Source organism: Heliangelus exortis, chromosome 4 (genome assembly GCF_036169615.1).
Source record: "Heliangelus exortis chromosome 4, bHelExo1.hap1, whole genome shotgun sequence".
NCBI lineage: Eukaryota > Metazoa > Chordata > Aves > Apodiformes > Trochilidae > Heliangelus > Heliangelus exortis.
In genome coordinates, this window is record NC_092425.1 from 14,594,461 (window position 1) to 14,610,417 (window position 15,957).

At 38.8% G+C, this 15,957-nt stretch overlaps 1 protein-coding gene across 7 annotated transcripts in view; it reads right to left on the minus strand.

The window, feature by feature from the left end:
• Positions 1-15,957, minus strand: part of MARCHF1 (membrane associated ring-CH-type finger 1) — a 211,675-nt gene that overhangs the window by 7,206 nt on the left and 188,512 nt on the right. For all 7 annotated transcript variants that reach the window (XM_071743105.1, XM_071743107.1, XM_071743101.1 and 4 more), the window contains one exon: positions 804-951. In XM_071743105.1, the coding sequence (XP_071599206.1) occupies positions 804-951 (148 nt within the window). The remainder of the gene's footprint in view (positions 1-803; positions 952-15,957) is intronic.

Sequence of the window (15,957 nt, forward strand, 5' to 3'; positions counted from 1 at the left end):
GCATAAAGCCAGAGACCTTCGTCCAGCTACTGTCTAATTCTTAAAGTCAATTCAGCTCAAAACTCCAAGCTTCTTGTCCTCTTTATCATGATAACATAAAATTAAGACCAAACTGACAGTTTTGAAATGGAAAACTAGTTTCCACATGCAGTAAACATAGTTCAGAAAGAAACCTGCTTATGTTATGCATGCATTTGGTTACATGTGTCCAGTTGGGTTTTCAGCATTTGCACAGACGCAGGAGACTCCATGATCCCTCTGTTCCAGCATTTAACCACCCTAACAATAACCACAGCTGGGATAAGGACATTCACAGTTAATTTCTATTTGAAAGGGCACAGGAAGGGCTTTCCATGCTACTTAGGTCCCACATGAAGGACTAACAGAGCTGGGACACACTGTCTTGGAAGTTTGCATTAGGAAGGTTATTGATGACAGGGCTCTGCTAAGCTTTAGAACTGTGTTCCAGTTCTACTGGATAATATAAATAAATTGCTGTTTTATGACCTAAACTTGCACTGAGCTGTTTGAGTTTGAGTCATCTTTTTGTCTGAGCTTTAGAAATATCTAGGCAATAGGAGATTAACCTAAGAAGAACCAGCAGGCTATTTAAACTGTTGTAATGACTGCATTAAGTAGAGGTCTCTGCAGGGGCATAAGCATAAGTTTTTAACACTGATGCATTCATTACTTCTCCATGAAAGCATTTGATGTAGCCATGTATCAGTGAACTGTTACTTAAAAGAATCTCATGCCCATCCAGTGGATTATAAACCAGATTGAAGAAGATAAAAGATACTTACCATTATCATTGCCTTGTTTAATTTCCTCAGCAGTTCTATCAATTAAAACATACAATGACCAAACCACACAAGTAATTGCAATTACGTGGAATGTGACTGAACAAACTATTTTCCTCCTCTCGCTTGTTGTCATCTGCAGTTTCTCCCACTGAAATTAAAAAAAAAAAAAGAAAAAAGAATGGTAATGAAAAAACAAAATAAACCAAAACCAAATCAACTTGTAAAATTTTACCGTAAACCAATTAGGTAATTCTGGGTCTTTCTGCCAAAAAAAATCATGATGCAATTGAATTTGCTAATCCTTTCATGGTGATAATACACATCACAGTAGTATATAAATGCACTACAATCTCATTCAGAGGAATGAAGGTTCTGTTTCTGTCTGCTAGCAAATGACATCTCAAACAATTTCATTGTGCTACACAGAAGGTACACACCTCCCTTCAGGTAGTTGTAGAGAGCAGTAAGGTCTCCCCTCAGCCTCTTTTTCTCCAGGCTAAACATCCCCAGTTCCCTCAGGCACTCCTATTAAGACTTGTGCTCCAGGTCCTTCACCAGCTCTGTTGCCCTTCTCTGGACACACTCCAGCAGCTCAGTTTCCTTCCTGTAGAGAGGAGCCCGAAACTCAACACAGCATTTGAGGTGCAGCCTCACCAGTGCTGAGAACAATCACTTCCTTACTCCTGCTGGCCACAATATTCTTGATACAAACCAGGACACTGTTGGCCACCTGGGCACACTGCTGGCTCCTGGTCAGCCAGCTGTCAACCAACACCTCCAGGTCCTTTTCTACCTACAGAAACAATATAGTAAAGACCTGTATCTTTATTTCAGCTTTACCTGATGCACACTTCTGGTGATGAGAGAAGAAAAAAATCCCAAACATTAGCTTCACAGAGTCACAGAATCATCCAGGTTGGAAAGGACCTCTGAGATCATCAAGTCCAACCCTTGATCCACTACCACTGTGGTTCCCAGACCACGGCACTGAGTGCCACATCAGTCTCTTCTTAAAAACCTCCAGAGATGGAGAATCCACCACCTTGAGTCCCTTCACAGCCTCGTTGCTCTTCTCTGGACCTGCTCCAGGACCTCGATATCCTTCCTGAACTGAGGGGCCCAGAACTGGACACAGGACTCCAGGTGTGGCCTCACCAGCGCTGAGTACAGGGGCAGAATCTCTTCCTTGGACCTGCTGGCCACGCTGTTCCTGATCCAGGCCAGGATGCCATTGGCCTTCTTGGCTACCTGGGCACACTGCTGGCTCATGTTCAGCTTCCTGTCAGCTTGTAATATTTAAACTATTCAGCTCAGGGTAAGTCAGTCTCAGCTGCTAAAAATCAGAGGCAGGTAGTTCTGGAACAGCCTTCCCATAGAATAAAAGTGTAAGAACTGCAAGTGCCTTGAGGATTAAAGTCTATAAACTTGAAAAGATTATTATGTGGAAATGGCTGTATGAGAGAGCAGTCAAACAGCCTCAGTAAGACAAGAAGGACCTTCCAGGAATATGTTTGTGAGTTATGGCACTAAATCCAAGCTTAAATTAAGGCTATTTTAAAACAAACTAGGAGATTCTCTGCATTTGAACAATGCAACACTTAAGGTAAGTTTTTTAATCCAGCTTGTAAATACTTTTTTTTTTTTCCAGCACTTATTTAAAATAAAATCCTTCTCAACTGAAATGCTGGTCTTTGAAAACAGATGAAAGAATATGACATTTAAAAACAAAATGCCTCAATTCCAATGAATAATATCGCAGTCAGTTGCTAGCATCAGATGAATGAAACAAGAACAAACTTCAATACCACAGTGCCACCTCCCTGCAGCCGTGCACAGGACCAAACAGCTCCAGCATCCCAGCCAGGATGGCAGAGCTGCTCTTCCACCTCCAGACACCTTTTGTACCCTCCTAATAGATTTATGATGTCAGGGCTGGATCAAAAAAACTGGCAAGTTCAGAGCATTGAGGTGGTATCACTGTACTTCAAATGTTTGGCTTTGGTTTTCTGATTTGTGATTTTTTTTTTGTCAAAGGTTTTTTTTTTTTCTTTTTTTTCTTTTTTTTTTTTTTTTTTTTGTTTGTTTGTTTGTCTGTTGTTTGTTTCGTTTTATTTTGTTTCTTTTGGGGAAATAACAGATTTTCAAAAATTATGGCTAGTGTTGTAGGCGGCCTTTAAGTTACACAGTAATCTGAACCAACACAGCTTTTCTTTCTGGTCTGAACACTATTTGCTGTTTGGTCACATTTCCACAGAACACAAGTGAAGTAAAAGATGAGGAACAGCAGTGCAATGTCACCAAGAGGGTGACAGAACTCTCAGAAATACATATTAGACCAAACAAATTTCATTCTTTAATGGCAGTTAAAGCTTGCAGGTTTCAGAGCTGTTGTCTGAAAACACAATTTCTGGAGCATTTTCTAAGTCCTTGACAGAATTTTACAAACACAAGACTTAAATAATCATTTAGAAGAACTGAAATATTTCTCAAATAATAGGGGAAGGGACAGAGCTAGCAGCTTTGAAAAGAAAAGAACGTATAAAACAAAAACCCAGAACCTTCTGTCCATTGTAATTCCTGGAGGCAGTATTCAGTAGTCAGGCCTGAGAGACTGTGGCTTTGTCAGCACAGTCTTATCATACAGCATTATAGACAGTCACAAGGTTACATGGCATTTGACCTGGAGACTTTCATCCTTTTTGCAGTGCAAATTCAATCCCAGCCTTGCAATAGGCTTTCTTTCCAAAGAAACAGTTGTCTTTGTCCATTCAGAAGAAAGGATTTTAACTTAACTCTACACTTGGCTTTGGGTGCTTTGTGGGAAATCACTGCCAAACATAAAGAAGAATAAACTGGGATTTCAAGCTGAAATTTTACCTCATCTCAACTCTGATGCTACACTTTCTGGTCTACTGGAGACAAAAGTCTGTGCTAAATTTTCATTGCCATGTATAAGTGTAGCCTCATTATAGCCATTGTATTTTCTGTAATATATGCAAAAGCTTTACTGTGTTGATCTGAATGCCTAGTCAAATAAAGCTTTTTCACATGGAATTTTAAAATAAAAGAAGAATAATGATGGTCCCATTATGCTAAATGTAAACTTGTAAACTTTTTTTTTTTAAATCCACTTACAACACCAAAAAGAATAAAACAAATGACTAAGACAAGACAGGTAAAAAAAGGAATGACCTCACCAATGTCTGCTAAAATTTACAGGAAACATGTCTCATGAGAATGAGCCATTTAAGTGCAGTGGAAATGCACTTAAATCAGGCCTTTTTTAGCTTACATCTCCTGTTCAAATCCAGACAGAAAGTAAGACAAGGCCTACTGTACTTTCCTTGCTCTCTCTCACAAGACAGCATTCCTGTGTGTCTATTCCATCCACAGAAAGAAGCCAGCTGGCAGAATGGGAGAGGCCACGAGGGCATGGATGGTTATGGAACTGGAAGACTGTGCAGAGCACCTTGCACTGGGACTACATTGTAATCCAGGACTATTATAACCTAAAGCTGGTTTGGTAAATTTGGCAGATGCTACCATGTCACACATGCCCATTAATATCTCCTTAACCACTGACAGATCCACCCCTGCTGTATTATGAAGCTTCTGTAGTTCTCATGGCTCTCTACATTCAGCACAAGATGGCAAGATAAAAATAAATTGCATCACATTTTATTATCTCCATCAGTGATCTGGAAAAATGTACAACCATCAGGTTGATGATACTGACATGCCTTGGACAGAATATCAGATGCCACCAAGAACAGAAAAATAACACAAAAGTAAGTGCCCAGATGCAATTTTCCTTGGAAACTTGTATTTTAAAACTCCTAAGGTGCTCTAGAGACTGGAAAGAGAGAAAGAAATGGAAGAATGTAACAGCCCAAGAAGACATTTATAATGGCTTGCAAATTATTGAGTCACTAAACTGTAGTTTATACCCAGGCTCCTCGGAAGCACCCCTTCACTGTCATACATCTGATTGTCACCACCCACAGATTTCTTAATCCTGGTAGCTATACAAACAGACTGAACAGCATCACAGATGCAGATGGTTTCATGTCCTGCAAATGCAAGCAATTGCATGAATATCACTATGTTTCACGGAACAGGTATGCTAAAACACTTCAGAACATCTAGCAACCGTAAGAATTTTTACACAAGTCACCAAACAAACCCACAGTTTAACAATATGTATCCTGAGAAGAAAGCCTGAAATATCCCAAATGCTCTTTTTATTTTCTGAATAAGCTTTCTGTACATTACCATGTACTGTACTCTGCAAACCACTGGAGGGTGGTAGGAGACTGTCTACCTGCTTCAGAGTTTCCTATGGACAAGCAAGCCAGAATGAACTGAATGTCAAAGAAAAGAAGGTGGACTGTAAATGTGATCAGAAACACTCCTCCCACGCCACCTTACAGCTACTTCTAAAACACAACGAGCACCTCAGTCTGAATTCATATGCTTCACAGGCAGAGAAGTTTGCAATAATTTTTAATTGGCAGCTGTAAAACACCACTTCTTGTGTTTTAGTTGTTTCTTAGAGACTGACGTGCTCTGAAACTTGAAGGGGGTGTTTACTGATTTCATAACACACTCTTGCAATTACAAAATGTAGTCATGAATCTTCTGGGGAAAGAAAAGAAAATTTAAAAAGCAAAAAAATCCAAAAAGTCTGTTAACAGGGAACACTTAATCATATGTAGCAAACCACTTCCCTTTCCTGTCACATAGTCTGAGTGAACCCCTGATTTTTATTATAAAGGACTGAAATTTGCTTCTCTGCATGACACTTCTGCTAAAAGCTCAGTTTTATGCAAGAGACAGAATTTTTTTTAATATCCTCTGAAAACAGATTGTCTGCGGATGTGGGGGTGCTGCTTCATATTCCAGAGATCCTAATGAAGCCTCTTTTTTCATAGAGAGAAGTAAATCTGCAATTTTAATTCCCTCCCATACATTAAGCTTACTGCAAAGTGGTTTCATGATGGCCCAGTGCAGATTCAAAAGCTTCACACTGCTCACACAAAAGCTGTTATCACACCACTGAACAGCACTCTGCAAACTTTGCTGCTTGTGCTCCTTTTCCTCACCTTCAATACTGTTAATTTACTGTTTGCATGTCCCTGTCCCCATTTTGTGTCCACATGTTGCCTTCTGCTAGTGCTACCCAGCACTGATGTCTACACAGATTTCCTGAACCAGCTCCGTATCTGGTGCAGATTCACACCTCAACAAGAGAAGGTCTGTCTCTGACAGGGGCTCATCACTTGGGATGCCAGATTGAAGGTGAAGTTATTGGGCTGCTTTGCAACATGTTATGAATGCTTCAAATTTTAAATCCTGGGTATTTTCAGGACACTTATTTATAAAAATTGCATGTAAGGAGGCCTGGCAGGCGAATCTGGCATGTAATTGTATTAAATATTTTTCCAACTCTGACATTTTTCTCGTTATCCATTATTGAGCAAAAAAATGACAACAAATATAATGTAAACAGCACCCCCAGTTGGAAGAACTTCCTTCTGTTCTCACCTAGAGCTAAAGCCATCATGATTTTCTGAAATCTTTCTTCAATCTAAAGAAAGACTTTGAGCCAAGCTCTATCTTGAAATAATCATGTCTGCAAAATGAAAGCTAAAATTATTTCCTAGGAGCTGTTCGGGAAACTACATTATGCACACAGACCAGGAGTACACAGAAAAACATCTCTCTTATCTGAAACCTGGCCTAAAGCATTTCTGAAAAAAGCTCTTAAGAAGTGAAGCAGTGTATGATGAACTAAGCCAAACAGCAAAGCTACGTCAGCAGTCTGAACACGTAGCTTTTTATTTTCTGTCGTTTACAGGTTGTGGGGGGTTATGGTCACTTGTCGCAGTACTAAATGGCTCAGGCTCCACAGTAAACTGTTCACTACTATCAACCTACCAGCTGGAGGAAAGTAGCTGCAGCAGTAGCTTGCAGGATTGGAAATTGTGCAGTGGGTGGCAAAGGAAGAAATAATAGTAATAAAGAAAAACAGGGCTCCACATGTCAGGAGAACAAAATAGCCTAATGGAGATTTGAAGTGTTGATCAGAGATGAGACTCTGCACCATCTAAACAACATGTGGTTACAGCTTGTGCCTGAGGAACTGCATCTTCAAGAAGGACAAGACATGCTTCACAGCACCCCATGCCAAGATGAGAAATGCCTCTCACACAGTAAAACAGAATGTGTCAGGTCTGATGGCTCAAAAAAGACAGGTTTGAGCCATGAAAACACCTCCTCTGTGTTCTTTTCTTTCAACACATCCAGAGCACATTCAGAGGAAGAACTGAGAAGGTTCGTAGAAAACATGTTTAGCTTGTCAAAAGCAAAAAACCCAGGAAAAAAAAAAACCAAAAAACAACCCCTCTTCCAAGGATCAAGAACAGAATATCAGACCTATTGCTACATCAGCCACTGAACACAAAAATAAAAATTTTAAAATATCATGTCATATGCATCATGTGGCCACAGCTATGCACAACCTTATCTCAATATAGTTACATCATTAGAGAAGTTGGTACAAATCCTCTCCTGGCAAACTTGTCTGAAGTTTAAATAAAAACTATTTCTGTCCCTAGGTGACATTAAACAAACCTGGTTGGAATACAAATTAAAGCCTGTGGTGTATTTAAAACACCTATTAAAAGTTTAGAACTAAAATAGCTCCATTTCCAAAGACAAACATACTTTTATGTGTGATGTGCATGTCTAGAGAAATAAGAGGACTACATAATGAAAAATATCACTTCGATAAACACCTTAAGATTATCATCTGCAAAGAATTTGACTGAGCTATATTTCTTTTTAAAGTGCAACTTAAAAGAGCTGGATTTGAGTGATATAATCACTATGCACCTTCACAAACTTCTGCACATTTTAGCTGTGTATGTCCAATTAGCAGACCCGTAAAAAATGTAAAATAGAGGTAAAGTAATTTGAGAAGATAATTTCTGAAATGAAGAAGCTGCTCTTGCAGACTGGAACTACTATTGGAAATACTTCTCATTTACCAACTAGAAAAATGTCAGTACCTGCACTGTAATCATCCCAACACAACAACATTCTATGCTTTGGAAATACAAGAATAGCCAAACTTCGTGTGGTCTGCCTCTCATCCAGTGGTCTGTCTCAGACAAATGCCAACACCAGATGCTCCACAGAAATGTGCAAGAAATCTTTGGCAAGTCATTACAACATGACTCTCTTCATATTAGTTCTTCTTCCTAGCTCTCATCTGCTAGAAATTATTTTACATCAATATAGAGAATGCAAAAGTACTCCACAAAGTGTTTACTTTCCAAACATACTCTTTGAATGCTTGAACAACATTGACCAATTCTTTGTTCAACAGAGGTCTACATGATCAGCCTTTGGTACTATCATGTTTCTTTTCTTGCCTTGTATGCAAGCTATTTCAGAAAAGGATGGTTGTCTCCTAGTATAGCATCTTTCAACTACTTTATACATAAGACAATAATGATAGATAAACTGTAGGCAAAACATTAAATCACTGAAGTGAATCACCATAATGCAAAGCTTGTAATAACCATGGGGAATGTCTGGCACACATCTAGAAATCTAGAAAAGATTTATATTAGGTTGCTGGGCATATGCCTTTGTTACTCAAAAATCAACAAACAAACTACTTCGGGCAATCCATAAAGAAGCAAGAAAAAAAAGCCACAGAATCTTTGTCTCTTCTAACTTCTACCACAGTTGATCAAGAACAGAAGCATGTTACCTGCTCTCCCTACCTTATTTCTACAATCATTCTATCTATCGTATGGATCTAATTTGTGTGTCACCTTTATTCTCTTTGCAGCTACTTGTCTCCCACCTCTGTCTGCTCTGTCTTTCCAAAAGAGCAGCGCACCTAATTGAAGGGATGACATTTTCTTCCACAGCCAAATGCCTTTAAATCCCAAACAACTTTAGCTTAAGACACACACAAAAAATAAAAATCAACCAGTCAAACTACTAAGGCACATAATTTTCATAATTTTATCATAACTTTACTGCAAAGTCAGTTAAGCTTAGATTTCATTTTCTGACAAAAGCAGGTAGGAGAGCTGCATTTTGTGGTATGCACTTTATGTGCAACACAAGAGCAGCCACGACACTTGCTCAGTGCTAGATTTGAGATGGACTGTGCCAGGGTCAAAGCAATCACAAATTCTTCCTCTAATCCAGCAGTCATAACAATCTCCCAAAAGGCTGTGAAAAACTCTCTGTCTTTGAATGTCAAGTATCACGGGCTCCCTTCACACAGCTGAGTGTATTTTGGTCTTAAAAAGTGTGATGGATGTAGATAGAAACCTGGGATAAAGGGAAATAGCAACATGACAGAAATTAGAGGGAAAAGTGGATAGCAAAATGCTGGTAAATCAACATCCCATTCCAGAGCCTTTTATGCCTCTCTCCACTTTCCTCAGCCCAGTCTAACCAATATGAAATTCTTTCCCTTGGGCACCTAAGACATAGTTATAATATATAATATATAATATATAATATATAATATATAATATATAATATATAATATATAATATATAATATATAATATATATAACACATATATATTATATAAATATTTTTTAATATATATTTATATATAAGATGTGATCATGGTTTTGTTAGAGTGTTTACTTGAACCACGTTCTTTTCAGTATTAACTTCCTCTGCTTAATTTCCTCAAGATCAAATTGTCTAGCTTGCTGAGAAGTATCTTGAAGCATACATTTCAAAATTAGAGCTGATGAAATAAAACTATTGACACCTGGAAAGCAAAAACAACAAATATACCTTATATTTATTTAGCTGTAGTTATAAATCATGTACAGGATGTATCTCCAGAAGTTATATCAGAATATTAGTTATTCCACCCAGAAAATATTTTTCACCTGTTTGCCTCCTCTTATACCCACGCAAGCATGAAAATTCTCATTACTCCCTTGTAATAAATGTGCTTGGTCTTTTTACTACACCAACTGTGTCCTTGATTGTCTCACTTGGTACCTTAGTAATTTAAACATTCTTTCCAACGTGTAAAAGTCCTTAAAACTCTAATTTGCTTTTTAGAGACCAAAAACCTAAAGTCATTTACCTGACTGTGCAACCTACCCTCCAGAAGTGGTTGTTACAGTGGTGCAGCCAATTGTGTGCGCAGCCCTTCAGCATCATGGGCTGCAGCAGAAATGGAGAGCAGTATAGGAGGAAGCAGGGGAAGGAGGGATACAGAGGTACCTTTGTGTGCTGAGGAGTCTTTCAAGAGAAGAGGTAAACTGGCTGGGAAAAGAAAGCTGCTGTTTCCAGAAGTCAGTGTAACTCAACTTCTGACATTCCTGATACTACATCAGTCTGAATTGTTAGGAAGATGTGCCTTGGTTCAAATCTCCTCATATACCAAAACCTTGGTACTTCTAAATATATTTTTGTTTAACCATATTTAGACGCATCTTGGTTTTGCAACTACATACACAGGCCTATGTCTGACTTGTCACACAACCAGGTTTCAAAAAAGGAGCTGATATTCTTCATTATCTATCAATATGACTTTACCAAGAATACTGATTTCCCAGTGAATAACCACAGTCACCTTCTCTGTTAATTTTTCCACAAGAGAGACTCTTTTGATCCAATTAAATAAAAGTGAAATAGGAATTTGTGCTGAGGAAAGGCTCCAGTAATTAACACAAAACTCCAGCCTAGTGATCTTGCAAATAGCTGGGGGAAGGTATTGGTCCTGAAAGGCCTTCAACAAGGCCACACATACCAGTTTTGCCACATACAAATTGAAGCAGATGAGTAAAGATTTAAAGTTGTGGAGGAAAATTTTCTTTTTTCCCCAAGTAATTTTAATAAAATACTAAAGGAATAAAATTAAATTAACACTAAAAATAATAAAATATACTGAACAAAATGGTTAGTGTTTATCATAATTTAGATCAAGTACATCACTGCTACATCCAAGAGAATATCGCTAGGTTCAAGAGAAGACATCTTCTGTGTGTGTTCCACCAACAAGCAAGCATCAGCTTATGAACTAAAACTCAGATATGATCATGCCCACACCAGTAGTTCCCAGGCAAAATAAATTTGAGGCAAATAACCCCTGTAAAATTTTATGTGGTAATTATGTGAGAGATTAATACATACATACATCAGATCATGAATAGCAGCCCACTCCCATTAAAGCTGGTAAAATCTCTAGCTTCAAAATTAAACAGTAAAAATGGTATTTTTACCCAACTCTATGAATAACAATGACTGGCTTAGGTCAATGCTTAGGTTGATTGTGCTCCTTGAATTTTATATTATGAGCTGTACATTTTATGTCAGGGCACCATTCCATTTGCATTTTCTTCAGTTGTAAAGCCAATTTTAAGAGATTCTCTTTATTATTTACAGTGCTTCAGTTACTCAGTGCCCCCTCTGTTTTAACTATTGATGAGGCCAAGCAGTAAAAGTGGAACACTGAAAGGGCTGAAATTAAAAAAATAAAAAGGAGACCCCAGATACTTAAAAAATAACTGAGGCTGGTGAACCACAGAATAGGGTAAAACCCTTTAAGTTAAATTAACAAACATTTTGATGCAATTGCATCTGCAAAACAGCTCAGACCGACAGTTTATTTCAACCTCAGAAAGCGCAGAAGGATACTAACGCCCAGAGCTGGACAATCTCCTGAATTCTCTCTCTTTTTTTTTTTTTTTTTTTTTTTTTTTTTCCTTTCTTTCTGTAAAAGCAGCAGAAGTAGCAAATTTGGTCACTAGCAGCTAATTGGAAGAGGAAACTTTGCATTTCAATTTCTGGTATAAGATTTTTTTTTTTTTTTGATTCTTAACAGAATGCAAGTTTAAAGCAATGGCAATGAAACCACCATATTCACCCTTCAGGAAGGCTGCTGCACATAGGAGCGTCCCTGCAAAGCATCACAGTAACATGACTCTTTGCAAGCCTAAGGGGATGTTATGATGGTTTCAAGGTATGAGGAACAAAGGATCAGTATCTCTCATCAGAAGTCCATGGGAACTGGAGCAGCAGTGTGAGCCAAACCTGTGCTGAATGGACAAGAAAGAGATATGGAGATGAAAAGCTAACCTTAACTCTACTTCAATGAGAAAGGTAAGATTTGTTACTCTTGCTACAACACGAAATGCAAGACAATATTACCCTGTGAACTACAGCACATTACCTATGAAGACAGGCTGAGAGTTGGGCTTGTTCAGCCTGGAGAAGAGGAGGCTCCAGGAAGACCTCATAGTGGACTTCCAGTTCCTGAAGGGGGCCTACAGGAAAACCTGTGAATGGACATTTTACAAGGACACGTAGGGATAGGAGAAGGGGTGATGGCTTTAAACTGGAAGAGGGCAGATACAGATTAGACACGAGGAACAAATTCTTCAGTGTGAGGGCGGTGAGGTGTAGTGAGAATCACAAGTCACCAGGTGTCACCGATAATGAACTGGGAGCTTAGGCCCAGCTGTGCCCAATAATTAGGGCCTGCCCCAGCCGGAAATGGGCAGGGCTGAAGGGCAAAATAAAAGGCATGCTCCCAGAAGCAGAGGGAGAGAGAGAAAGATGCAGCGAGACGCCTGGGGAGAGAGTCGGTGAGGGAGCTCCTGAGAAGAACCGTGTCCCCGAGAGAAGGGCTCGCCGTAACAATTGGTGGAGAATGCGGGCAGGGCCGCCCAAGAAGAAGGACATTCGGGACTACAACAAACACGTACGGACCGGTAATCCATGAAAATTCTAACGTTGGTGCACTTTTAGTAGGACGCTCTTCCTCAGGACTGGCAGGACTAGTAGTGCTCCCAGGAGCTCCCTCGCCGACTCTCTCCCCAGGTGTCTCACTGCATCTTTCTCTCTCTCCCTCTGCTTCTGGGAGCATGCCTTTTATTTTGCCCTTCAGCCCTGCCCATTTCCAGCTGGGGCAGGCCCTAATTATTGGGCACAGCTGGGCCTAAGCTCCCAGTTCATTATCGGCGACACCTGGTGACTTGTGATTCTCACTGTCCAGGTTGCCTAAGGAAGTGGTGGCTGCCCCCTGACTGGAAGTGTTCATGGCCAGGGTGGATGGGCTTTGAGCAACCTTGTCTCTGCCAGTGTCATGGAGGGTTGGAACTACATGATCTTTAAGGTCCCTTCAAACTCAAACCATTCTAGTACTATCTATACACAGATACATTAGTAGCAATGCTGTATTACTCTCTCAAGAATGAGGAATACAACTGTCTGAACAAAGCAGTCCCTTGCATCTTAAGGCATCACAATATGATTAAATGATATTTGGAATTTTTTTTACTTTAAAAGCCTTAATATACACATTCTCTCTTCAGCACAAAGCTATTTGCTATAATGACATGACAGCCAATAATAAAGTAACAGCTCTGTGCCTATGTGCATACCAGTGAAGTGTCTGACCTCACAAATTACAAGAAATGATTTGAGGTTAGTGATGTTTTGAGACAGTTTACCAGGAGAAAGAAAACATAGGAGCAGGTTGCCTTGACAACACTGTGCCCCTGCACAGCAATCAAAAGGAAATGCATATACTATGTTAGGACTGTGAAGTATTCACCAAATTAGGTTAAAAGAGAACTAATCCCACAGCATGGCAATCTTACCTGACCTACCCAGTGTTACCTATCACTTCGTAACAAGAGACTTCTTAGGAAACTGATGAAAAAGCCAGATGGCTCCTAATTCACAGCACAGGGCCATTAGAAGTAAACAGGAAGAGATACAGTAATGAGTGCTCAAATTCGTTTGCTGTTTTTTGTTGTTTTTTTTTCCTGGGAGACTCTGCAGGTCACTTCTGGTTTTGAGAGTCGACTCTGGTGGGAGAAGTGGTTTCTAACGGCGACCACTTTGATTTCACAGCAGGATTTCACAAAGATGTCTCTGCAGGCTATATCACTTTCAGCAGTGAACATCATATTCCTAAACAAGGAATCTAAAGACAACTGACCCAGCTAGCACTGAACCACAAATAAATCTACATCATTAGCATATTTTTCTATCACTGCCTAATATCATGCATGCTAAAAACAAAACAAAACAGATGTACCCACGAAGGACTCATGGCTGATGTCTGAATGAAATCCTTCAGGTAGTCGTATTTTTTTAAGATTTACTCTTTTTATTGGACTGCGTAGAGCACAAAGAAGGGAGCTAAATCTGGCTCTCACATTAGATAGGGCCGCTAACAACTGCATTTAGAGTAGTGTAGGTGACGACTGTTTTGTCTCCAGCAGAGAGAGAAGAAGGAAATGTGCCTCTGGTAACAGAGTGAAACATGAGGTCTGAGACAGAAATGGGACTTAAAGATTCACTTTGGACTTGCCTTTCATCTATCATAGCTTTCAAAGCAGCATTCTGATTTTCTCTGCTGCTTCTGTAGGTGACTCCTGTGGAATTGCTGATTTCTCTGCCACAAGTTGTCAACTGGCTTCAATCCTGTATCTTTAACTGGTTACACAGGTCCTACTTATCTGATGGTCTTGTTGTAAACACAGTATCTTCATTCTACTATAGTAAAACTAAGTGTTAGTTAAGCACCATCAGACTGAACAGTTGAAATCTTCCTCAAACTGATTTAACTGGTTTAAAGGGGCACTGATATGCTTGCACTGGGTTCTGCTTTGTGTGGAAATTTGAGTTGACCAGTTCCACAATTTCACTCCAGGATGTAAATGGACAGTACTGAACCATGTATATCCAACTGGGACTTAAACCTTTGAATAGTGTAAGGGCGTTAAAGCTGGCATAGACATTTTATCACTTAGTACAATCTAGTTATTTATCAAATTTACAAAATGGAGAGAAATCATTCCTTCCTTCTCTTCTGGTGACAGCAGCTGGGTACAGGAGAAATTCCAGAGTTCAGAGGTGTAAAGCCCAGAGAGATGGGCCTCACACCAGATTTAGAAGTGCTATTAATCATCATATGAACAAATACAGGCAACAAGAAGAGTAAACAGAAGATATATGCACCCATTTAAAATAAACACTAAGATCATGTTTCTTTCGTTATCAGTATTTTAAGACTGGTCTTGCTTCTGTTTAATTTAACAGAAACTTACTGCTGTATTTGAAAAGAATACTGCCGATCCTCTATTTTTAAAATTGAGAAATTCAGATGCCCTTTTGATCAGAAAGAAAATCAACCTCAACCTCCTAAACAAAAAATCTATTTCCTCTTCCTTAATGACCAAGAGTAACTACATGGTAACAATGTACTATACTGTTTCTGCCTTACATAAAGGAGAAATTATTTTAAACTCATTTCAAAGTGAAATGAAATCAGGCATTAAAATAGGCATATCCAAAACCACAGAATAGTCTGTTGAGATAATATATCAGAGTAAAACATCTCATCAGATACCAGACATCTTAAATGGACAGCAAAATTTAAATATGAAAAATATTTCGAAGCATAGTGAGACATTGTGGAGAAATCTCAATTTGAAGACATTTCTGCATTTTAAGTGCCTTTTACACCTTAATCCATTTCATACTCATGGTATTTTTCATTCACTTCCTGTCTCTACTACACTGCCAGCACCAAATTCAAGAGATACAAAATGCAAATGTTGCTTTACAGGAATTACATCCTTTTTAAAGAAGAAGTGATTTTCTCAGGATGAAGCTATTGCCTGAGAGAGCTCTATAAGGAACTCACATGAGTCTTTTGCCACTTTATATATCCTTCCATGATAAAGAAGTCAGTTTGTCAAGTGAGAAATTCTGCATTATGGACCACAAATGCTGAAAGGTAAAGCTACAAATGCAACTCTATTATTTATAACCTCAGATAGATATGACAGAGACCATAACAAATAAAACAGACACACTAAACAATGCTTACTATTTAATCTCCAAATTTATATTTCGCTAAGTAATTAGACCTGCTCAAATATATGAAATACTTGTAACGTCTGTTGATCAATGCTTAAAAGGATTACTTCAACACAAAGACTCACTAAAATGATTAAATTACATTTTATTGGATGTCTGGGGTTTCAGGGATTCTGTAATTAAATAACTGTTACAAATTGGCACAAGCCTGTTGATTTAATTAAGAGATATCTTGATTTAAGTAAACTTCATATGCTAC